General features: G+C 47.2%; 2 protein-coding genes across 8 annotated transcripts in view; both read left to right on the forward strand.

The window, feature by feature from the left end:
* CMTM8 (CKLF like MARVEL transmembrane domain containing 8) overlaps positions 1-19,794 on the forward strand; it is a 102,517-nt gene extending 82,723 nt beyond the window's left edge. The window contains exons 2-5 of one of the 2 annotated variants that reach the window (XR_011563200.1): positions 6,368-6,541; positions 11,312-11,428; positions 13,105-13,264; positions 19,221-19,794. Coding sequence is in view for 1 of the 2 variants with exons in the window: in XM_070777309.1 (XP_070633410.1) it covers positions 6,368-6,541; positions 11,312-11,428; positions 13,105-13,188 (375 nt within the window). In the remaining variant the exon portion in view is untranslated. Of the gene's footprint in view, positions 1-6,367; positions 6,542-11,311; positions 11,429-13,104; positions 13,377-19,220 lie in introns of those variants that run through there. The other variant, XM_070777309.1, reaches the window with a different exon arrangement.
* Positions 19,795-22,655: 2,861 nt separating this feature from the next.
* The window catches only part of CMTM7 (CKLF like MARVEL transmembrane domain containing 7), a 124,698-nt gene continuing 122,535 nt past the window's right edge, over positions 22,656-24,818 (forward strand). Inside the window, exon 1 of one of the 6 annotated variants that reach the window (XM_070777307.1) lies at positions 22,656-22,913. In XM_070777307.1, coding sequence (XP_070633408.1) covers positions 22,755-22,913 — 159 coding nt within the window. In that variant the 5' untranslated portion in view covers positions 22,656-22,754. The remainder of the gene's footprint in view (positions 22,914-24,818) is intronic. The other 5 variants (XM_070777308.1, XM_070777302.1, XM_070777304.1 and 2 more) reach the window with 5 other exon arrangements.

Consider the following 24,818-nt stretch of genomic DNA (forward strand, 5'->3'; position numbering starts at 1 on the left):
CAGTAGCCTTTCAGTAAAGTCTCCCACAAGCCAGTCCCATCAGATAATCAGAGTTCTCATTTTTCACTTGGACAAATTTCTCCGGGGGATCTCCCTTCACCTTGAAACTCCTGCCTTTCTGTTGGGCTGAATGTCTTGTTCCCTGGATCCCTTATCGTCCTCTTTCTTGGCTTCCTCCCTCACTTGGGGTGGAGCAAGTTCCCCAGTAGTCTCACCAGGTGCAAAAGTAGGGAAAATAACATTGAGCGCGGTGCTGACGGCCGTCACCATGCTTGTCTTTTGAGTCACTTGGCTCCAGTCTGACCTGGTTACCATCCATGCCTGGGTGCCTGTCATGTCTAGATTTCCCCTCCTCTGGGGGCTTACCAGAGTTCTGTTGGCTTACTCTTTTGTTCCTCCTTTAGAGTCTATGCCCTCATTTTGTTGGGTCATATCCTTCTAGATTCCTGAGAAAGAATGTATGGAAGGTAGATTTTTTTTAGACATTGCGTATCTGAAAAAAAAAAAAAAAAACAACAGTGTCTGCCTCTTGCTCTTCATTGGTAATTTTCCTGGGTCATTTCTGGGTTAGAAATCACTTTCCCATCTGAAACCGTTTGCCATTACTTTCTAACATCCTGTCTGCTTTTGGAAAAAGTGAAAAGCCATTCTGGTTTCTGATCCTTGGTGGGTCTTTGGTTGTTTGAAGCATCTTTGCACCTGAGGTTCTAAGATTTCATGCTGAGCCTCAGTTGAGTCTGTTTTCATCCATTGTGCTGGGTACTCGGGGGAGCCCCTTCTAGGTGGACATTCATCCAAGCTTCAGAAAAATATGTTACTTTTGTCTCCTTTCCTATTCATCTCATTCTGATGTAAGTTTTCAAAGGGTTTAGGAAAGGAACAAAATTAGATTCGTGTGTTCATTTTGACATCTTTCCCCCCAAACCTAAAATATATGCCAAAGCTATAGGAATTGGCCCTGGCATAGCAGTGCCAGGTGGAGGCAATAGGGCTTCCCTGGTGGCTCAGCGGTAAAGAACCTGCCTGCCAATGCAGGAAACACAGGATATGCAGGTTCAATCCCTGGATCGAGAAGATCCCCTGGAGGAGGAAATGGCAACCAGCTTCAGTATTCTTGCCAGGAAAATCCCATAGACAGAGGAGCCTGGTGGGCTAAGGTCCTTGGGGTCGCAAAGAGCTGGACACGACTGAGCGACTGAGCACAGCACATTAACAGTCAATACAGACGAGTAGAATAGAATAAAGATTTCAGACACTGACCACCAGTATGTGATAACGGATCACCTGACCATTTGCGAGAAAGAAATAAAATTGAACCATCTTCACCGCATTTGTAGAACTCAGTTCTAGTTTGTTTACAGATTAAGCAAACACACAAAGCTCTCAGAAAATATCAGAGAATATTTTTATGATATTGGTTCTGAGGAAGCCCTTCCTAAGCACATAGGAATAAAAGAAAGCTCAACCTATTAATTGTGTAAAAATTTTAAACTCCCATGTGACTGAAGACTGAAGTCTAAAAAGTAAACTGGATGGGAAAAGATTGCCGCCTTTGTTGCTGGTTACCGTTCCTGTTATGTAAATATTTCTACAGATCAGTAAGGACATGATTTTGTACAAATATCAGTAAATCAGAACTGGAAGTGGCTAATAAGCCTTTGAAAAGATGCTCTTCCATCCTCACAACTGATCAGGGCAACGCGAACTAAAAGAAGAAGGATCCTGTACATCACTGGTTCTTAGTGTGCAGTCCCTGACCAAGAGCACCGTTTGGGAATTTGTTAGAAACGCAGATTCTCAGGTCCCTTCCTAGATCTACTACTGATCACAAGCTCTGGCACGGAGCCTCTTCGCCTGAGGGTTAGTGAGCCTTTCCGGTGGTTCTCTGATGTTGAGAACTGGTGCTGTGAAAACACAGTGGTCAGTGTCATGGATGAGACTCACGTCGCTGAGTGAGAGAAACCACGCATGGGGGTGTGGCCGGTAAGATTCCATGCCTTTCAAGTTCCAGACCAGGGATGGTAGAAACCAGGGGACTTGCTCCCCTCGGAGGAAGGAAGAAGTTAACTGGTAGTGAGGGTGGAGCCCCCAGGTGCCCTGTTTCTTGAGATGGATGCTGGTGACACAGGTTAGTCCAGTTTGAAAATCCATGGAGCTGTTTGCTTAGGGTTTGTGCACTTTACTCTGCACTGTACTTCAGCCAAGCAGTGAAAGGCAAAACATGAGCTCTCTCTCTTTTTTTTAAAACCAGGTTTTTAATCATTTACAACCTGGGCATTTAATGAGGTTGGAAAGGAAGAGCCGACATGCTCTGATGAGATGAGTTAGCACAAGATTTTTAATGGCTAATTTGACAGTACTTCTGAAGCTTAAAATAGCCTAGAAATTGCATTTATAAGACTATTATCCGGGAATTTGGGTTTGCAGGGATATACATTCTATAAGAATGTTCCCTGGACATGTTTTGTCGAAGCATAAAGGTGACAACTTAAGTTTTTCTCCATAGGGAGCAGGTCCCATGAATTATGGAAAGCTGGGCCGCTGTTAGAATCGACGCAGATCTGGAAGGAGGGCCTCCGTGGTACGGCTGACCCAAAGACAGAAGTCATAGGCATCGTATACCGAGTGATCCATATTTTTAAAGGAAAAAGAAAAGGATTTGCAGGTGGTAATGATAGTGATAAATGCAAGCGAAAGAAGTTAAGAAGGGTAGACATAAAATTTTTATGTTGGTTTCTCTTGAGAATTTACAGCTGGTAGCTGGGGTTATAACTTCTTTGTGTGCTTTATATATGCTTCGTCTTCTGCCAGGTTCATTTCTGCCTGCATTTATCACTTTCAAAAGTTTTTTTTAGGTCTCAGATTTACCATTCCAAAAAAAGTGTTAGCCAAAATAATGCTTGTCAGTGAAAAACAAACAGTATTTTTGAACTCTAAGCAAATAAAGATGAAGAGTTTGTCTTAAATACACACACACACACACACACAAGTCTAAGCAAATAAAGATGAAGAGTTTGTCTTAAACACACACACACACACACACACACACACACACACACACACACACACACACACACACCAGGAGATGAGCGTTTTTGTAGAGTGGTTTTCATCAGCGTTGGTTATAGTGAGAGACAAAAGTTGCTTCCGGGTGTGTTTCAGTTGCCCAAGAAATTCTCTCGAGTAGGAATTCTTGAAGACAATTTTCAAGAAAACTGTCTTTTCTTGACAGTTCTTTTCCTGTGTTTGCTGATGAGATCTTGGGTCAAATATTCCTACTCTTTGACAGACTGCTCAGTTAGAGATATCGTCCTTGTCTGTAAAAGATGACCACTGCTAGCACGTTAGAGCATCTCTGGACAGTGGACCCCACTTGCTTTTAATAATGAAAAGCATTTTCACATTCAGAGTCAAGAGCTCTTAGTTAAGCCCATGTAGCTGGAGTTGACTCATTGGAAAAGACTCTGATGCTGGGAGGGATTGGGGGCAGGAGGAAAAGGGGACGACAGAGGATGACATGGCTGGATGGCATCACTGACTCGATGGACGTGAGTTTGAGTGAACTCCGGGAGTTGGTGATGGACAGGGAGGCCTGGCGTGCTGTGGTTCATGGGGTCACAAAGAGTCGGACACGACTGAGTGACTGAACTGAACTGAACTGAGGTGGATGTGAGCTTATCCTGGCAACTCTCAAACCCTTGCACGCTCCTGGAGAGACACCAGCCCCACTAGCAGTGGCTCCTCCCATGGTTATTTCCTGGGTGAATCCTCAACAAAGGACCCTTCCCACCCCTTCAGTTTGAATCAAGAAGCCCGTGATGTTATTTCAGATTCTGCCATGCCAGATGACGTGTGTTACCTGTCCTATTGATACAATGGAAAGTCACATCTGTGTGTGTAGGTTACCTGTCAGTTATGATGAATTCTGGACCATAACCCCAGGGGTGTGAGTCTTGACGCTTTCTGGAGTTTTATCCTGTTTGATACTTCTTCGCTTTCAATAAATTCCTTTGCCACAGGTATGAGCCCCAAAATACATAAATGCTTCTTTGGATTCACATACGACATGGGGCAGATAAAAGAACCTCAACTTTCAGCTCCAAGGAGGGAAAGTAGCAGTGTTCAGAGTCTACTCTCTGCTCCCCAGTACAGACATCCAGACTTGGACAGGGAGGTGGGCTTGTCTCCATGAGCACTTTCAAAGGTCCCCCAGAAACCTGTCTTAGTGATGCTCACTAAATGATGCTCACAGGAAGTCTTCCTTCCTAAAGCAGGGCCTGAACTCTTCCCCTGGACCATCCACTTCTAATCCCATCCTGAGGTCCCAGGCTCGCTCCAATGAGATAGGTTGTAACCTGAGCCCAGGTCAGCCCTGCTAACCTGTTCGTATATTTCATCTTTTCAGCTGAGGAGGTGACACCCTAATCCACTGAGGAGTTTTTCCAGAGACTCGGGTGTAATTCCATTTTATTGTAACCTAGTCCATCAAAGCCGTGAAGGTCCTGACTCCTTCTGAAATTTGCCTTGAATCATTCACTTCCTAGTACTCACCAGCGTCTTAATCTTAAACACATTGTCTTCTTCTTCCACTTGGATTATTACAACAGTCTCTGAATTTGTCTCTCCAACCCCTACCCAGCCACCTACATGCCCGTTCTTGCCATGTAGCCAAAGTGATCTAACAAAAACTTAACCTGTTCATATCATTGTCTTGCTCAAAACCCTCCCTTAGCTCGTAGGATAAAGTCCAAAGTCCTTAGGTGTCCTGGCCCACAGAATCTGACCATCGCCAAGCCTTCTAACATCTTGTACCCATGTCCTAACATCCTCCACTTTTCTACAGGTTCTAGAAGGCCCTTCCCCTGCAGCTCTCTGCTCGCATCATGCCCTCTGCCTGGAACAGCATCCACCCAGCCGTCTTCATAGCTCTTAGTGGGTCTTCAGGCTCTTCCTCAGCATGGCCTCCTCTGATACTTGCCGTTCCTGCCTGCAAGCTCACAGCCCTGTTAGAGACTCTGGTCACACCCTTTATTTCCTTCATAGCGTGTTCACAATTGTGACTGTTCGCATATCTCCCCGCACGAGGCTCTTAAGTGGTACATGAGCTAGTCTGCTCGGTTCCTGCCTGGCTCTGTCCTCGGGGCCCATGAGCAAGAAGCCTGGCCTGTGGTAGGTGCTCAGGTGTCAAGGCCAAATGACCAGAGTGATCAGAGTCCGTTTTGTGTCTCATCCCACGGAGAGAGCTGAGACAGGAAGGAAGCTGCTTGCCCTGAGTCATACAGCACCCAGTGCCCACCCCGGACACCTGATGCTATCTCCTGGGGATAGGTTTTAGATGCCAGCGTTCCTGTGACTCAGGAATGAAGTCCTCCCGGGCCCTGGAAGGGGTGGGCAGGAGACGGACACTTCATTGTGGCCTCCCTCCTTGAGAACCAGGAATCCCTACAGCATGGGTCAGCATCCTTCCTCCACTCAGTGCTGATATGACAGAGCTTTGGGCTCGCCCTGCCCTGCCGCAGCGGTGAAGCCAGGCAACTGTTGCTGGAATAAACCCACGGCTTGTTTCTTGTTCCCTTGACAGGTGTCGGGAACAGATTCCAGCCACAGATGTGTGTTGTTTTGTCCGTCTTTATCAGCGCTAACATTTGTTGATTAAATTATTCGTTCATTCATTTATGCATGCCTGCATCCCGCACTATGAGACTTGTGGGATCTGCAGTCCATGGGGTCTCGAAGAGTCAGCAACTTCACTTTCACTTTTCACTTTCATGCATTGGAGAAGGAAATGGCAACCCACCCTAGTGTTCTTGCCTGGAGAATCCCAGGGATAGGGGAGCCTGGTGGGCTGCCATCTATGGGGTCACACAGAGTCGGACATGACTGAAGCGACTTAGCAGCAGCAGCATCAGCAGCAGTTCCCTGACTAAGGATCGAGTCCAGGTCCTCACAGTGAGAGTGTCGAGTCCTAACCACTGGACTGCTGGGGAATTCTAGGGCTGGCATTTAAAAATGAAGTTTATCAGCACGTACAAACTTGAGTTTCTGTGTTCTCCTGGGGGTAGGCGGGGAGAAAGATGGAGAAAACCAGCCCACAGCAATTGGCGGGAGCTGGGCAGAGACAAGGCGTGGGCTTCCTGTTTGCCTGGTCTCTGCGCAGCCTGCTCTGCTGCTTCATTTTACCTTTCTGGTATTTGTGGGAATGTGAGTTTGCCCCCAGTCACATTTGTTACATGTATCCATATGTATGCATGAAAGTTGTAGTTGACACTTTGTCTAATTGTTTTTTTCCTCTGTGTCCACTTCCTCCTCCTCCTTTATTTTCTCTTCCATCTCTCTTTTCCTTCCCACTCCCTCTCCCGCTTGACAGGTTCTGGGACTGCTGGTGTGGACACTCATCGCTGGAACGGAGTACTTCCGGGTCCCTGCCTTTGGCTGGGTCATGTTCGTAGCTGTGTTTTACTGGGTCCTCACCGTCTTCTTCCTCATCATCTACCTAACGATGACCTACACCAGGATCCCCCAGGTGCCCTGGACCACGGTGGTAAGCAAACCACGAGTGTTCTTCCTGTCCGTTGCCCCTTAGGTGGGATGGAGTTTAGTCTTCCATTCAATTTGCGATGGTCTCTATGCCGGTAAAGCAGAGGGCAAAGCCAGGGAGAGCCCAGCACTGGTGGTTTACACCTGAGTGTGGAGCATCATGTTGGAAGGTCCAGGAACTCCTTTTAGGCAAAGTAGCCAAGCGGTCCTCAGAAGACTGAACCGAGAGAAGCTCTGTTCTCTCGTCTAACCTCTTGTTTTATTAATTCTCAGTCAACAGTGGCACCTGGATACAGGTGTGTCAAGGCACAGCCGCGGTAGATCTTTCATCCTTCCAACACCTTCTGATGTCGTGGCTTTAACTCTTTGGGCAGCAGAGTTCTTTGATATTGAGATGCAAAGAGTTAGAATGAAAAATGAAAGGCACTGCTAGAACAACGAGGTGTGCTCATATTTGGGAGCAGGAGTGGTCACAAGTGACTGGACTGTTGTCCTGACTCCATGCGGGATGCAGGACAGCAAAGGGAAACACAGAGTCCAGAGATGCGGGCCGTGGATAGGTAAGAAAACGTATAGATTACAGAACCGTAATCTGCTTGGACACCAGAACAATACCCTAGACCTTTGGTGACAGAAATTTCTTGCAGTTCTAGAGGCTAGACGTGTAGGATCAGGTGTCAGTAGAGCTGGTTTCTGGTGAGAGCTCTCTTCCTGGCTTGCAGATGCCTGCCAGTCTTGCTGTGTCCTCACATGGCAGAGAGAGAGGAGAGGATGTGAACTCCCTTTCATTTCTTAGAATGAAATGACCCTCCTCTGACCCTAAATACCTCAAAGGCTCCTTAACCGAATACTATCTATCACTATCTATCGCATTGAAGGCTAGGGCTTTAGCATATGAATTTGACGGAAAAACATTCTCTCCATAATATTCTGCCCACCCAAATCACACCCATCTCACATGCAAAGTGCATTCATCTCAACGTCCCTCAAACTCATTCCAGCATCAACTAAAATCTAGGTCCAAAGTCTCCTTTTAAGGGACTTCCCTGGTGCTCCAGTGGTTAAGACTTCACGCTTCCAGTGCAGGGGAGCTTGATCCTTGATCAAGGAATTAAGATCCCTCATGCTGCATGTAAAAATAAATAAAACAAAAAGATAAATCAGACAGGTGCTAATCCTGCTTAAAAAACAACCGCCCCCACCCAAACCAAAGTCTCCTTTAAATATTATCTGTGTCAGATATGGGTGAGACTTGAGGTACAGTTCACCCTGAGGCAAAATTCCTCTCCAGCTATGAACCTGTGAAACCAGGCGAGTACTTCCAAAATACAGTGGTGGGACAGACACTCCCGTTTCAAAAGGGAGAAATAGGAAAGAAGGAAGGGGTGACAGGTCTCCAGCAAGCCCAGAAAGTTACAAGGCAAATTCCATCTGATCCTAAGGCTCCATAATCATCCTTTTGGTTCAGTGCGCTATCTTCTGGATCCACCTGGAGAGTACTATCGCCCCAGTGCCTCTGCAGGGTCCCTCCCAGAAACCAGAGAGGTAGCCCCACCCTTTGAAACTGAGGAGGAACTAGCCTGCCCAGTGGGCCCATGACAGGAGTGCCAGCCCGGATGATCTCTGAATCGCCTTTCTTTTTGTGAAAGATAAAGCTGTGTCACAGGCATATAGTTCTGTGGTTCTGTCCTACAGAATCCAAGAAGGTCAGCACCCCTCCTTCATTCTGGCCTATCTCCATCCCCTTCTGCTCTAACTGGCAGTGTTTCTACTGGCATAATCCCTTACTTATTCATGGCTTCTACTGAGATTATTATTCAATTGCTAAGTCATGTCCAACTTTTTGTGACCCCATGGGCTGCAGCACACCAGGCTTCCCTGTCCTTCACCATCTCCTGGAGTTTGCTCAAACTCATGTCCACTGAGTCGACGATGCCATCCAACCATCTCATCCTCAGTTGCCCCCTTCTCCTGCCTTCAGTCTTTCCCAGTATCAGGGTCTTTACCAGTGAATCTCTTCTTTGTAATCAGGTGGCCCGAGTATTTGGAGCTTCAGCATCAGCCCTTCCAATGAATATTCAGGGTTGATTTCTTTTAAGATTGACTGGCTGGATCTCCTTGCAGTCCAAAGGACTCTTAGGAATCTTTTCCAACACCACGGTTCCAAAGCATCAGTTCTTCAGCACTCAGTCTTCTTTATGGTCCAACTCTCACATCCATATATGGCCACTGGAAAAACGATAGCTTTGACTAGACAGACCTTTGTTGGCAAAGTAATGTCTGCTTTTTAACACGCTGTCTAGGTTGGTCATAGTTTTTCTTGTTACAGCCACACTTTAATTCTAGTTCCAAAATCTGTACCCAACTCTCTGCTCCAAATTCTGTATTCATCGGGGTTCTCTAGAGAAATAGAAGTAATAGAATGTTTATCTATATAAAAAGATTTGCTCCAAGAATCGGCTCATGGGCTTATGGAGCCTGAGACATCCCAAGACCTGCAGACAGCAAGTTGGAGGCCCAGGAGAGCTAATAGGCCTGAGAACCAGGAGAGCTGCTGGTGTAAGTTCTAATCCAAAAGCTAGCAGGCTTGAGACCCAAGAAGACCTGACGTTTCAGTTGAAGTCCAAAAGCAGGAACAAAGACTGGTGGTCCGAGCTTAAGCCAGTCTGGCAGGAGTTCCCTCTCACTCACAGGGAGGCCAGCCTTTTTTTGTAGTCAGGCCATTACTGACTAGGTGAGGCCCACCCATACTGGGAAGGGCAATCTGCTTTACCCAATCGGTCTACTGATTCAAGCATCGATCTTATCTAAAAACACCTTGATACACATCCAGAATAGCGTACCAGCGTAAGTTAACACGTCAGATTAACCATCCCAGCACTTTGTGTGATACATACTAAAGTATGTATCAAGTGGGATGCCCACATTTGTATTTGGGGAAGCAGATTGACTGACTCCTGCCTGTTTACCCAGAAACAAAAGTGAGGATTCCCCATGAAGACCTTCAAGAACCAGGTGCAGTTTCTGAGAGTTAAGTTCATAGTGGTTCCACACATGCCTGGGGCAATGGAGGCAGCCCTGGGGGAACTGGCAGCCTGCTTCCCAGGCAGGCGCAGGAAAGACTGCCTCGTTTGGTTGAGGGAGTCACGGAAGGCTGGCACCCCGAAGTTGTGGCACAGGGGATCCAGGTGAGGGGCAATCACAGTGAGTTGGGGAGATTTAAGAAAAGCTTGAACCAGGTCTTGAGGAAAATGCTTGAGTGCTGGGAAGAAGATGAGCCTGGAAAAGCTAACATGGGAGCCAGTGGTCCAGATGTGGGAATGGGCAGGACCCTGACTTCCGCCTCTGCCCAAGTCTCAGTTCTGAGCCGATGCTCTGGACTAGAGGCTGGCAAACTTTCTCTGTCACAGTCATCCAGCTCCGCTTACCATGGGAGAGCCGCCGTATACACTTAGTAAATGAACAAGCATGACTTGTTCCAGCAAAAGTTTTTACATAAAGACTGGCAGGTAGGAGACCTCCCTGGAGGTCCAGTGGTTAAGACTCAGTGCTCCCAATGCAGAGGGCACGGGTTCAGTCCCTGACTGGGGAGCTGGGATGCCCATGAGTTGTGAGCGGTGCAGGCAAAAAAGTAAAAAACAAAAAACAAACAGAAAAACTGGTAGACTTGAGTTTCTCTGGCCTTTTCACACATGGGTGAGCAGCCCTGACAGGGAGGTGATGGTCTTTCTTGAAGCGACAAAGGGGTTAAACACTTCTGAAGGGACTCTAAGTCTCATTCTGCTGACTGCTAGTCAGGAGTCTTTATCTTGCTGACCTTCAGCTAGAGCATCTATTAGTCTCTTTCTCTCCTCCAAGCCTAAGATTCCTTCATTGATCTATTACATTAAAAATTTAAAACATTGCCTGTAATGTTACTTTTTTTTTTTTTTTTTTTTTACTTGTTTAACGATGCTTCCTTCTGAAACTCCCTGGTTTTAAAATGCTCTGATTTGCATTTTCAGAATTTGTCATCATGAGGCATGTCCCCATTCTACCATAAGGAAGCTGAGGTTTGAAGCCTCCTGACTTTGTACAGGTTCACACACATCTGGGCCCATGTCTCTCGACTTCCACCCAGCAGTTTTTTTCTGCCATCGTCCTGCTCTGGGTGTTTCTCTGCCCGAGAAGTAATTAGAACCCTGGCCAGCAGCCAGGAGACCCCTTCACATCAGGCGCTGCACGCTCACACATGTGAGGAGATCAGAAGCTCAGACAAATGAGTGTAAACTCAGAAAGTATGGAATCCTTGCCACCCAGACCCATGGACTTAAACAATTGCAGAATAGTCTTCAACTAGAAATGAGCTGTGTTCCCAGAATCTCTAGGTCTTCTGTTGTTGGCTTTTCCCCCCTCCCTGGAGAATCTAGAAATCTGGGTTTCTGTTTCAGCTCCCCCATTTTGGAGATGTTTGCAGCCAAATTTTGGAAATTTCATGTACTGCCAGTAGATGCCAATAAAGATCAGGTGTGTCTGGCCTCTAGTTGGGATATTTTATTTGCTGCTCTCATTGAGGAGCCCTTTTATAAACCCTCATGCCTGTGTGAGTGGAGGAAGCAGCACGCAGCAGGGACCCCCTAGGTGCAGAGGAGCCGCCTTCTCATTAGCCTCGTCCCCTGCCTTCTTCCTGCATCCATGTGAGTGCCTTGCCAAGTGCGATTCTAGCTGCTTCTGGGGTCTGGGGGTGCCCAGACCTTCCCAGGCTCCCTAAACACTCTGCACCTCTGCTTCCCAGGGTCTGTGGTTTAACGGCAGCGCCTTCGCCTTATACCTCTCAGCTGCTATTGTGGACGCATCTTCCGTCTCCCCGGAGAGAGACAGTCACAACTTCAACAGCTGGGCGGCTTCGTCGGTGAGTGAGCCTGTCATCCTGGGAGTCTCCTCCTCCCTGAGGCCACCTGCGGATCAGAGGGAAAAGGACAAAATTACCTGCAGGACTTCCCCAGGTGGTTCAGCAGTAAAGAAAGCGCCTGCCAGTGCAGGACAGGCAGGAGACGCGGGTTTGATCCCTGGGTCGGGAAGATCTTCTGGAGGTGGAAATGGCAACCCATTCTGGTATTATAGCCTGGAGAATCCCATGGACGGAGGGGCCTTGTGGCTACAGTCCATGGGGTCACAAAGAGTCGGGCGTGACTGGGTGACTGAATAAGAATAATTCTGCTGCCTATAGCATCCTTTTGGGGAGAGACAGAAGATATGCACTCTAGGATTCTGTTTAAGTAGAAATTGTTGTTTACACCGTAACAGTGCCTGCAGGGATAAACCCTAGCGGAGTTTCCTTCCAGGGACTGTGATGGACCATGAGGGGTGTGGGATGAGAGGCTTCTGCTTTTTAATTCATGTACTTCTGTACTATTGGCATTTTGGAATCGTGTGTATTTTTCAAATTTAAAAAACTAACTTTAAAAGTTTCTCTGAGATTGGCCTTAAAATATTTCTTCAGCATCAGAAGTGTTAGGGGAAGTGGGCAATTAGACAGGAAGGCCAGCAGGGTGATGTTAAAGCTGATGGGTGATCCATGGGTGTTTATTGTACCAGTGCTTTAAACTTATATTTCACAATCTCTGCATGCATGCATAGCAAGTTGCTTCATTCATGTCTGACTCTTTGCGCCCCCATGAACTATAGCCCACCAGGCTCCTCTGTCCATGGGATTCTCCAGGTAAGGATGAAGTGGGTGCTTTACCCTATTAAAAGATAAACAGCATGAGTCCACATGAGATTAAAAATAATGGTCTGTTGTAGTTAACACACACAGCAAGAATCAGCTGGGCAGTTGCAAACTATTATCTATAGGATGGATAAGCAACCAGATCCTACTGTATAGCACAGGGTACTATATTCAATGCTATGCTATGCTATGCTAAGTCACTTCAGTCGTGTCTGACTCTGTGCGACCCCATAGATGGCAGCCCACCAGGCTCCCCCGTCCCTGGGATTCTCCAGGCAAGAACACTGGAGTGGGCTGCCATTTCCTTCTCCAATGCATGAGAGTGAAAAGTGAAAGTGAAGTCGCTCAGTCGTGTCTGACTCTTAGGGACCCCATGGACTGCAGCCTAACAGGCTCCTCCATCCATGGGATTTTCCAGGCAAGAGTACTGGAGTGGGGTGCCATTGCCTTCTCCATACCCTGTGATAAACCATAATTGGAAAATAACATGAGAAAGAATCTATATCTATATATAGATAGATAGATGTAGGCTTCCCAGGCAGCACTAGTGGTAAAGAACCCTCCTGCCATCGCAGGAGATGTAAGAGACATGGGTTTGATCTCTGGGTTGGGAAGATCCCCTGGAGGAAGGCAGGGGATTGGAGTAAAACTACAGGCTTCCCAGATAGTTCCAAGAAAGAAAAACAGCCCAAATCCGTTCCAGAAGGAAGGTAATTGAACCAATAAAGCAGTTTTAGATGAGAAAACTTGGAGTCAAGGGATGCTGTAAGTACATTATTCGATGGAAGTGAAGTGATAACTTTTGCTAATTAGGATGAATTCTAAACCCTCTTTCTACTGTGTTTTGTTTTCTCCAGTTCTTTGCCTTCCTGGTCACCATCTGCTACGCTGGAAACACATATTTCAGTTTTATAGCTTGGAGATCCAGGACCATACAGTGATTCACCATTTTGAAAATTAAAAGGGGGAAAACAAAAGGAAGACTCACTGTAAAACAAACAAACAAAAAACAAACCTGTAGGTATAATGTATATTTCCAGAGATTTGTATTTAACTAATGTTTTTATATACTTAGTTAAATTTGCTCACACTGGTTTGTTACAATTAAACTGGATACTTATTTGCTGTAGCTTCTAATGAACTCTTAACTATCTTGTTGCTGTCTTCATAGACCTTATTTTCTTAGGCAATGTAGAAAGAGATGAACTGCTGATAGGAAGAATGCATCAGCTTTATAAACCAAACTTTTAAAAATGCTAGATTCTTTTTTGATTAAATGTTGCAGAATCCAGGGTAACAAGGTGTCTCATTCAAGAAAGGAGACCTTGGCAGCAGTCTCTCAGAGCTATCTTAGATGCTGCCTCCCAGGCTGCAGTCCTCATTTTGCCCCAAATAAAACTTAACTCACAACTCAAAAAAAAAAAAAAAAAAAAGGAGACCTTTTGCTGAAGCCTGAGGCTGGGGGCTGCAGGGAGTTCTTCGCCCTCACAGGGCTGCCCAGGGTTGATACTGCTGGGAGACACTGTCCACAGGCCAGTGTGTCAGAGCGATCCATCTCCCCAAGCCTGGGGGTCATTGGCAGCCATGATTCTCACACGCTGACTGGTTGGCACCAAAAGCATCTAATGGCCACTAACCTTGGAGCTTAGTAATGAGCTCCCCTTAAGTGATGCTCTGAGCACAGTGGCGGATGCGCTGGTGGGTAGTTTTTCTAACACTGATCAAAATAAACTCATAACCATTAAAAGAATAAATACTTGGGTGTACCTTAAAACCATCCTGCTGACCCCAGAGACAGAGTACCACATTGAGTAGAACATGTGTGACCCAAAGGCCCCAAATCTCTGGGCTCCAGCCTGAATAGTTCGTAACATTGTTATCAGCTCTTAGGAGACAGTAGGAAGCTGCCCGTTTGGGAGGCAGATGTGCACTCAGAGGAAGTGTTCTCGAGCAGGATGGCTTTTGCTGGCACGGCAGTGTATCTTGGGTGATTTTTCAAACTGAGCCTCTTTTGAAAAACAAAAAACCACAGAAATGTTAGTGTAGTTGGTGACAGGAGCAGGTTCAGTTGAACACTGTGGACGCGGCCCCGTGGCCCCCGCCGTTCTGCTCGTGGCGGTGCCGTTTCTTTCTCCTGTGGGTTGTTTGTGCTGGTTTTCCTGTTCCTGTCATTCCTCACCCAAGCTCTGTTTCCCCCTGTATAAGAAGGAAAGAGTTGGGATTTCTCGAGTGTCTAATGACACCCACCCCAGACCTTTGAAAGTAACAGTGAAGAATGTTCTTGGCTTGTGGGTCCAAAGTGGTTTCGGGGAGGGGACAGCAGGAGGGAGGGAAGTGTGGGGCACGGGAAGCCTGTCTGAGTCCCACCTGTAGTCTCGATGCTTCGGCTTCTGCAGCTCACACCTGCAGCTGCCTGGGGCTGCCCACGATCTTTCTGGAGTTTTGTTCCCAGGCATCGCCCGGACAGCCTGCGACTTGCTGGTTTTGCAAGAAAAGCTGAAATAACTAGTCAGGATGTGTGCGCACCACCTCTCTGCCCATCTTTCCCTCTCACACTCGCAGAAGCCTATTCACCTTCCACATACCTTCCGTGTATCGATTTTTCTTAAATTGAAATACAGCGGGTTTACAGTGTTGTGTTTTAAGTGCACAGCAAGTGATACACTTTAACATATATGTAAGCATATATATTCTTTTTTTACATTATCTCACATTATCGGGTGGGTTTTTAAGTACTTTGTATTGCAGTTAAGCCTCCATGAAAGGCAGAAAAACTGTAACCTAAGAGGTCTGTTTCTGGAAACAGTCGTGAGGAAGAAGCCTGTTTTTATGTTCTGTGTTTGTGTGTGTGTGTGTGATTTCTACAACCATGGCCACATTTATAGGAAGTAACTTCTGGGGTAAAAGGTTTCGTTAGCCAACTTGAAATAGCCTCCAAATAGACTACAACCAACTGTGGCCCTTTCCTAAACTGGGAGCACCAAAGGGATCAGTTTCAAGGGATCTATTTCAAGAGATCAGTGTTTCATTTGTGTCCACGTAGGGTGTGGGGGACTTGCCTTCACGTCTCTATGTGTGGCTTTTCAAGAGCATGACCCCTTAGTGTTGCCTTGAAAGTTCACCTCCCCAAAACCACCCAAAAAACAAAAAGCATTTATTTTTAGCTGAAAGGAAGTTCTTATTTCTTCTTTTGAATGCTGACTTTGTTCGTTAATAATTTTTAAGTGTGAATTTTTAGACAACAAAATGATTCTCTGCTGAAGCTGTAAGTTTTGAGCTGGGTTTAATTTTTTTCTGGAAAAAGAAGGAAAAAAAAAAAGCAAAGCCACATGCAACACAGCCTGCATAACAAGAAGAGTAGTTTTCTGGGGATGAAAAATATTATTCCAAGTATAATAGAATGTGCTTACACTCTGGCGTCTTAGCCCTTCCAGCACCATCACGTTCATAGAACTGAGGGCGGCGGGTTTCATGTGATGTGTTTACCCACTCATGACAAATCAATGGAATGCTCTAGGCGTTTAATTTCTCTCTATGGCTATTTCCGGCTCTTAGCCCCACAAGGTAAATGTTTAGCCAGTATTTTAAAACTGTAAGAAAATCTAGAGGCAAGAACGTTCGGCATCAGTTACTTTTGTCCATTTTTAAATTCTCCCTTCATAGGAGACTCCCCACCGGGTATCAGGGCACAAGCATGTTAAATACACAAGCTGTCTCTGCATAGAGCACAGACATTTAATAATACTAACTGAAGATGCAGCCCTGGGTAGGAAATCAATTTAAAAGTCTGAATTTCTGTTCCCTAGACAGTTCTTAAATTGATAAGAGATTTTCACAGGAAAAAAAAACAATCCAGGCACACGTTATTTTATTGCCCTTCACTTTACTGCACTTCAGAGATACTGTGTTTTATACAAACTGAAGGTTTGAGGCAACCCTATGTGGACCCAGTCCATTTTTCCAGTAGCATTTCCTCACTTCGTATCTGTGTCACATTTTGGTAATTCTCCCAGTATTTCAAACTTTCTCATTATTATGTTTCTTACAGTGATCTGTGATCTGTAATGTTACTATTTGTTTCCAGGCACCACCAACCATGCCCATATAAGATGATGAATTTAATCCATAAATGTGTGTGTTCTGACTGCTCATTCCCCATCTCTCTCCCTCTCCATAGGCCTCCCTGTTCCCTCAGACAACAGTATTGAGATCAGGCCAGTTAATAACCCTGTAACGGCCTCTTAAGTGTTCACGTGAAAGGAAGAGTTACACGTATCTCAGTTTAAATCAAAAGCTAGAAATGATTAAACTTAATGAGGAAGGCATGTCGAAAGCCCAGACAGGCTGAAAGCTCAGCCTCTTGTGCCAAACAGCCAAGTTGCAAATGCAAAGGAAAGGGTCCTGAAGGAAATTAAAAGTGCTACTCCAGTGAACACAAGAATGGTAAGAAAGGGAAACAGCCTAATTGCTGATATGTAAGTTTAGGGGTCTGTGTAGAAAGAAGATTCAAACAGCCACTTTTCTTGAAGCAGAAAAAAAAAAAGCCTAATCCAGAGCTAGGTCCTAACTCTTTTTAATTCTAGGAAGGCTGAGAGAGATGAGGAAGCTGCAGAGGAAAAGTCTGAAGCCAACAGAGGTTGGTTCATGAGGTTTAAAGAAAGAAGCTGTCTCTTTAAAGGTGGAGGTGAAACAGCGAGTGCTGATGCAGAAGCTGTAGCAAGTTGTGCAGAAGATCTAGATAATTCATAAAAGTGGCTACTCTAAATAACAGATTTTCAGTGTAGACAAATGAGGCTCCTATTGGAAGAAGATGCCATCTAGAGCTTTCAGAGCTGGAGAGGAGAAGTCAGTGCCTGGCTTCAAAGCTTCAAGGGACAGGTTGACTCTGTCGTTCGGGGTGAAACACAGCTGGTCATTTTAAGTTTAGTGTTCATTTACCATTCTGAAACTCCTAGGGACCTTAAAGTGAAAGTGTTAGTCGCTCAGTCGTGTCTGACTCTGCGATCCCATGGACTGTAGCTCATCAGGCTCATGAAATTCTCCAGGCAAGAATACTGGAGTGGGTTGCCATTTCCTCCCCCAGGGGGGGATCTTCCCGACCCAGGGATCGAACCCAGGTCTCCCACCATGCAGGCAGATTCTTTACCAGCTGAACCACCAGGGAAGTTCCAGGGACCTTAAGGGTTATGCTGTATCCACCCTGCCTGTGCTGTCAGTGAAGCAACAAAAGCCTGGATGACAGCGCATCTGTTGACAGCATGCTTTACTGACTACTTTAAGCCCACCGTTGAGACCTACTGCTCAAAAGAAAAAAAGATTCCTTTCCAGATATGACTGCTTATTGACAAGGCACCAGGTCACCCAAGAGCTGTGGTGGAGATGAATACGAGATTAAGTTGTCTTGCCTGCTAACATGACACCTATTCTGTAGCCCGTGGATCATGGAGTCATTTCGGCTTATTATTTAAGAAATACATTTTGTAAGGCTTTGACTGCTATAGATGGTGATTTCTCTGACAGATCTGGGCAAAGTCAGTTGAAAACCTTCTGGAAAGGACTGTTTTTAACAACTGGTGTCATTTAGAATATTCGTGATTCATAAGAAGAGGTCAGAAGAGCCACATTGCCAGCAGTTTGGAGAAAGTTGGTTCCAGCCGTCGTGGAGGACTTTGGGGGATCGAGGCTTCAGCAGAGGAAGTAACTGTGGATGTAGTGGGAATTGCAGGAGAGCTAGTTAGAAGTGGAGCCTGGAGCCTTCCCTGGCTGTCAGTGGTTAAGACTCCCAACTCCCAATGCAGGGGGCCCAGGTGTGATCCCTGCTCAGGGAATGAAGATCCCACATGCCGTGGAGCAGCTAAAAAGAGCCATCCAACAGATGGGGCTGGGTTGCTGCCTCTCCTCTCATGATAAAACTCTAATGGATGAGGAGTCGCTTATGGATGAGAAAAGACAGTGGTCCCTTGAGATGAAATCTACTCCTGGTGAAGATGCTATGAAGACTGTTGACATGACAACAGAGGATTTAGAATATTACATAAACTCAGCTGCTAAAGCAGCAGCAGGATTCGAGAGGACTAACTCCAGTTCTGAAAGAATATGAGTAAAAGCTATCCAACAACACGACCGAGTACAGAAATCATTTGTGAAGGGAAGAGTCCATCTATGAGGCAAACTTCGGTGTTGTCCTATTTTAAGAATAAGACGGCCACCCCAAAATTTTAACAGCCACCACCTTGATCAGTCAGCTGCCATCAACATCCAGGCCAGACCCTCTACCAGCAAAAAGCTTATGACTTGCTGAAGGCCAGAGGATTGTTAGCATTTTTTAGCAAGAAAAGTATTTTTAAGTATGTACATTGTTTTTTAGGCATAATGCTAATAATAGACTATAGTATAAACAGAACTTTTATATGCCCCGAGAAACCAAAAACATTCGTGTGACTGTCGTTATGGTCCGGGACCAAACCCGCCCGATCTCCGAGGAAAGCCCATATCAGCCTAAATACACACAGGTGCACACTGAAAGGGCAACCTGGGAATATTTCCTGACTTGGTGTTACGTAACTATTCTGGCTACGTTCTGCTGCCGAAGTGAATTGTGAGCATACAGAGGTAAAAGAAGTTAGGTGACTCTTCCAGTGCTGGTGACTTTTGGGCAATGAGAAAGATCAGAATATCTGTTGTTAAAAGTAAACTTAAGTATTTGGTGTATATAAAAGAGTATCAGGTTTGAGGGAAAGTGCTTGGCAACCCAAAGGTGATGATTTTTCAGAAACTTAAGGTGAGTGGCAGGAAAGTTGAGGCATTCATTCATTCCATCTGGAAGGTGTGTTTCATGTCAGTGGCAGACTTCTTTTCTAGAATATTCAGAGTAGCAGTTAAGTCAGGATGTAGCAGACCTTGCCACTGCATCCTCAGCATCCCTGCTTCCTCTTGTCATCTGACTGCCCTAGTTTTTTTTTTTTTTTTTCAGTATCCGCACCACCCACTTATACCCCAGTGACTTCAGGGAAAGCCAGCTCCACTGTGCTCTGGGATGGAGCGTGTGGCCAGAGCTAAGCCCATCCCACCCTGGCAGCAGCAACTGGCTCAGGCAGGAGCATGTGACCCAGGCTTGCTGGGGAGTTCCTAGGAAATGTACAAGTGGAAAGTTGTTGACAGTTATCTGACCACGAGGAGGAGCCAGCCATGGGATGAAGACAGCTGGAAGAAAGATAAAGATGTAAAGATACTTAATGATGACACAGTTGAACCTTCAACTCCTGCAGCCTAGTGGATAGAAAACATCTGTACTGTGAGAAAAGGAACTAGGTGAAAACTACGTAGGCTGTGGGAATGAAGTGGTACAACATTTCCAGAAATCTGAGTGTGTGTGTATATATATATATTTACATATATATATATATATATATATAAAGAGTCTTAAAAATATTCATTCCCTTTGATTTGGGGGTCCTTCTCTTAGGAGTCTTAAGATTCATGCCCAAAGATGCTAATCCCGGTCTTATGTATAATAGGGAAAAAAATAAATTTGCCTAAAACCCTAACAGTAGGAGAATGATGGATCAATAAATCATTGAACGAAACTTTATAAATGAATGCAGTACAACCCAAGTTTATTCAGGATCAGAATTGGCTAGAACCATCATTAATGATTTAATTTTGTATTTCTCTGGGTCAGGAAGATCCCCTGGAAAAGGAAGGGCAACCCACTCCAGTATGCTTGCTTGGAAAATCCTATGGACCAAGGAGCCTGGTAGGCTACAGTCCATGGGGTCGCAAAGAGTCAGACACGACTGAGAGACTAACACTTGTATTTGTAACACATTTTTAAAGCTGTGCTTGAACTGTGGTTGGTAGGTTGATTATGAAATTGAAAATCAGTTGTTAAAGTGCTGTCTCTTTAAATATATAGAATGAGGAAAATAAGCTATACACACACACACAAAAAATCAATGTTGCCATGAAAAATTCTTTGTGAGGAATTTCTAACAGGAAATTTGTGGTATAACTCAGAGCTTAATTGTAAAGGATCATGGGGTGATTTTTAATTTCTTTGTTTTTCCTGGGGGAAAAAAAAAAGAATACACAGTGAGCATTTCTGTTCAGACTTTTTTTAATAGAACAGTGAAATTGATCTGACCTCTTTGATAGTCACAATTATTCTTGGGCTGCATGGCTCTGCTGTGCTCAGATGTGTCTGACTCTGCGACCCCATGGACTATAGCCAAGTTAGTGGGCCCCCTCACTCTTGTGAGTGGACCCACCTAACCCCTTGCTCCCCAGGGGGCAGCCCTTCACACCAAGACATTATCACATTGTGTAGACATCTCCATGTACTTGGCCACAGGTCTGTGGAGCCTCTTACACTCCAGGCCAGCACACAGCTCTTGTGCTGCCAAGCCTCTCGCTCCAGCTTTTTGAAAAAGAAAAAATTTATTTGGCTGCACTAGCTCTCAATTGTGGCATGCAGGATCTAGTTCCCTGACCGGGGGTTGAACCCTGGGTCCCCTGTATTGGGATCGTGGAGTTTCAGTCCCTGGACCACCAGGGTAGTCCCTCTTGCTCAAGCTTTTAAGTGATCATGATAAAGTGATTAACACAGAGTGGGCCACCACCAGTGATTACTTCTGATCGAGGCTGGGTGGCACATGGGCCAGCGGCAGTCAGGGAAACCCAGCTCAGTCTCGGCTTCACTGGACTTGGAAACGACAGTGGTTCTCAAACTCTGAAATGCATCTGAATCATGTAGGAGGCTGAGGGCCGATCTTGCCAGAACACAGGTTGCTGAGCCTCATACCCGGAGGTTCTGATTCAGCAGGTCTGGGCAGATGGAGGGGGTTAGCGGTGAGAATTTGCATTTCTCACAAGTTCCCAGGTGATGCTGGGAACACACATCGAAAGTCACTGATTTAGGAGATCGGTGGCCCCTGAAAGGAAGAGTAATCCAGTGTTAGTTTTTTTCTGCTTCCCTGAGGCCTTCACAGCAACAAAGACCTCTTGTCGTCTCCACAGTGTGTTGTGAACCCTTGGAAAAGCACAGAAGCGAAGATGTGAAACTATATAGAAAATGACATGCGATATCAACTTCATGCCCGTGGCATCTGGAGCTGTCACAGAGCACCTGCATGGCTGTCACATTGTCACAGCAGCCCTGAGGTGCAATTATCTTTGTTCTAGAGAATGAAATGGAAGTACCAGGCACCATGACTGTTGTCTAAACAGAAAACATATTGGAGGCAGTTTCTTTTTTTGGTCATGAAAATTTCCTAGTGTACACAAAAGTAGAGAATGTGGTGTCATGAATCCCCGAATGCTTCAGCTTTGGCAATGACTGGTTCTCAGACTTGAGCGTTCAGTAGAATCACCTGGCAGACTTGTCAAAGCAGAGATTTCATGAGTTATCTCTACGTTCTAGAATTATCAAAGGACTTCTCCAGTGGTCCTGTGGTTAAGATGCCAAGCTCCCACTTGGCAGGGGGCTTGGTAGGGGGCCTGGGATCTTAGTTGGGAACTAAGATTCTGCATACCACATGGTCCGACTGAAAAAAATTATCAGGACTTCACCACATTAACAGTTCTCTGATGACAGGATAGCGCTGGCATCCAGTGATCTCATGAGGTAGGTTTTCGTGTTGTGTGGAAACATTTGGTGGTTTGATGAGTGATACCATCTCCTTTCAGTGATCCTGCTTGCTCATTTAAAAAATAACCCAGAACGCAGGAAACAGCATCTCTCTTGGATAGCGGTTTGACAGCTTCTTAAAGAGATAAACCTGTGCTCACTTTGTGACCCAGCAAACCCATTGATAGTTGCCCCCACACACAGAAATGAGAGCTTCTGTCCACCAAAAAAATTTCACCAGAATGTTCACAGCTTTATTGGGTCAAATGGGATTTATCTCGATGCATCCTGTCGAATGAAAGAAGCCAGAAACAAATGAAAATACTCTGTATTATGTCAAGTGTATCAAATCCGAGAAGAAGCAAAACGAATCTATAGCGACAGGAAGTGGGAAAGGAGCACGATGGAACTTTTCCCCCGTGGGCGGTGATTACACAGATGTACATTCACATACAGAACAATTAATAGAGCTGAACACGGAAGGTTTGGGCATTTCAGTGAGTGTAGTTTATACTTCAAGGGCCCTTAGCACACATCCGCAGCCTCGCCCACACCAGATCCCAGGAGGCTCAGACCAGCTGTGCCCGGCCTCGCCCACCTCGGAAAGGCTAATACTCGGGGCATCCGTTTCCTTCGCCCCCCTGCAGCCCAACTTCCGCGCCTCCCCGAGGGCGGAGGCTATAGCCGCCTTTCACTTGCTCACCGGCCAGTGCCGCCGAGGCTGGGTGGGCGTCCCCCGCGCGGACCCTGGGCGCGTGCGCCCCGCCCACCAAGGCCCCGCCCCTCCCCGAAAGGCCCCGCCCGCCCCACACAGGCCCCGCCCCTCTGGTACTGGCCCTTGCCCTCCGCCGGCGGAGGCGGCCCGCGGGCTAGGGCCGCGCGATGTCGCACGGAGCAGGTCTCGTCCGCACCACGTGCAGCAGCGGCAGCGCCCCGGGAGACGGGGTCGGCGCGGGGCCGCTGGGCTCGAGCTCCTCGGTGAGGCTGCTGGACCCCGTCTACCCCCGCACCCAGGCGGCGATGCTGAAGGTGGCGCAGATGGTAAGAGAGGCCAGGGCGCGGGCCAGGGTCCCGCGGGGTGACCGCGGAGGGCAGGGTCCGGGGAGGGGACGCGCCCGCGGCAGGAGCATCGCGCCCCGGGCGGGGTCGCGAGCCGCCCCAGTCAAGTTGGAGGGGGCTTCCTCCGGCGAGGAATTCGGCGCACCCCCCGGCCTGCTCCCCCGGCCCCTGCTCCGGGATCCCAAGTTTCTCCAGCCGCTCCGTGGTGTCGGCCTGCCTGGGACCGTAAGAAACCACGGCCAAAGTTCCGAGCGTCTTCCTTCCTCTTCTCTGGCCGCGCCGCTTCGGACCCGCGCAGGGGGTGGGGAGTGCCGGGGGGCGGCGCTCAGGCCGCGGAAGCCGACCTCTTCCAGCTCTCTGGCCGCCGCGTCTTCCTCGCAAACCCCGCACTGGGCTTCCTGCCATCGGAGCGGCCTCGCCCGAGCGCGGGGTCCACGGCCCGGCCTTCCCGGGGGCAAAAGGTGCGGGGACCCTTGGGGCAGCTGTCCCAGGCCCTGTGCCTCGACTCAAGGGAGGGCCGGCCCTCGGGGCCGCTGGACGGCAGTGGTCACTCGGGAGGCCTCTGCTCTGTGAGGAGCGGGCATCTCTGGAAAGGGAGCCTGGCGGGACGGAGGCCGGGGCCTCCAGCAGCGCAGACCTTGCTCCGCCTGTTCCCCATTCTTCTCTCTCTTCCCGTTTTTCTTCCTCACCATTTTTAAACCTGAAACACCTTTCCCATTTGTCTGATGTGTTTGGAAGCTCGGCCGGGCTCTTTGTGATTCCACTCCTGACAATGTTTGCAGCGAGAATGGTAGAGGGGAAAGTGGTAGTTTTGAAAGGAGGGAGGGATGGGGCTTATACACAAGGTCACAGACCCAGAGGCCGGGCTGCCTGGACACAGGGTGGGTGAGAGCCTCGCAGGCATCCACAGCTCGTTACTCCGGGGGCCAAGGGCGCGTGGAGGGGGCTCTGGCTTCCTGCTGAGGCCAGATCTGAAGGGAAGAGTTCCCTTTTCTCAAAGAAGAGCATCTAGATGGACTAAAAATTAGGAAGTGGAAGTATTTTAGCTACTAACCAAAATAAATCATGCACAGCTGTGTTGGCTTTGAGTAAGGCATTTTGGGGGATTCAGGCTAAGAGATCTGATCAGCCAAATAGAGGGGACCTACCTACCTCCGCATGCTTGAGAAAGATGAATGGGAGCCTTGGAAGGTGTATCAGGAGCTGAATGATGAGATTAGTGGACAAAGATTGGGGTCAGAGCCATCCATAAGTTTAATAGACACAGACAGTGGAGAAGAGAAACCACCCCTTCATTCTGCTCCTAAACTAGCCTCTTACCTTTGGCCCTTGGGCCAAGTTGCCGGTGACAGTGATGGCCCTATGCCCCAGAGAGAACAGAGATTTGGAGAATTGCATCTCTGTGTGCCCAGAGGGTTCTTACACCTTCTTCCTTCCCTGGGAACTGCCCTATGGATGCAGGCTGGTTTGAGCAGACCCCCTGGGCGTGAAGTTGCTGTTGCCATGGTCATATAACTACACAGAGACCATTTAGGGCTGATCTCCTCCTCCTTCTCCTCTTCTTTGGGCATCCCCCCAAATCCTCTACTCGAGGAAGGCTTTGTCCATCTGGATCCTCACAGAGTGTGAGCTAGAGCTGGGCCTCCTGGCATCATCTGTGTCCTTGAGGGGCCTGAGCTGGAAGGAGTGCCCTGGGCCCTGCAGGCATCCAGAGGGCCTTGCCTGGGGCTCCACCAGCACTCCTTATCATTTTGTTTGTTCATCAGACTTCGGTGAGTGCTGTGTTCACCTCTCTTTCTCCGGAAATAGATGGCTGTAACAAAGCCCTTGCCCTCAAGGATTCTGTGGTTTTGCTGAGAAGACAGACTTGTCCCCAAACTGCCTGGT

Source organism: Bos indicus, chromosome 22 (assembly GCF_029378745.1).
Source record: "Bos indicus isolate NIAB-ARS_2022 breed Sahiwal x Tharparkar chromosome 22, NIAB-ARS_B.indTharparkar_mat_pri_1.0, whole genome shotgun sequence".
Classification (NCBI taxonomy): domain Eukaryota; kingdom Metazoa; phylum Chordata; class Mammalia; order Artiodactyla; family Bovidae; genus Bos; species Bos indicus.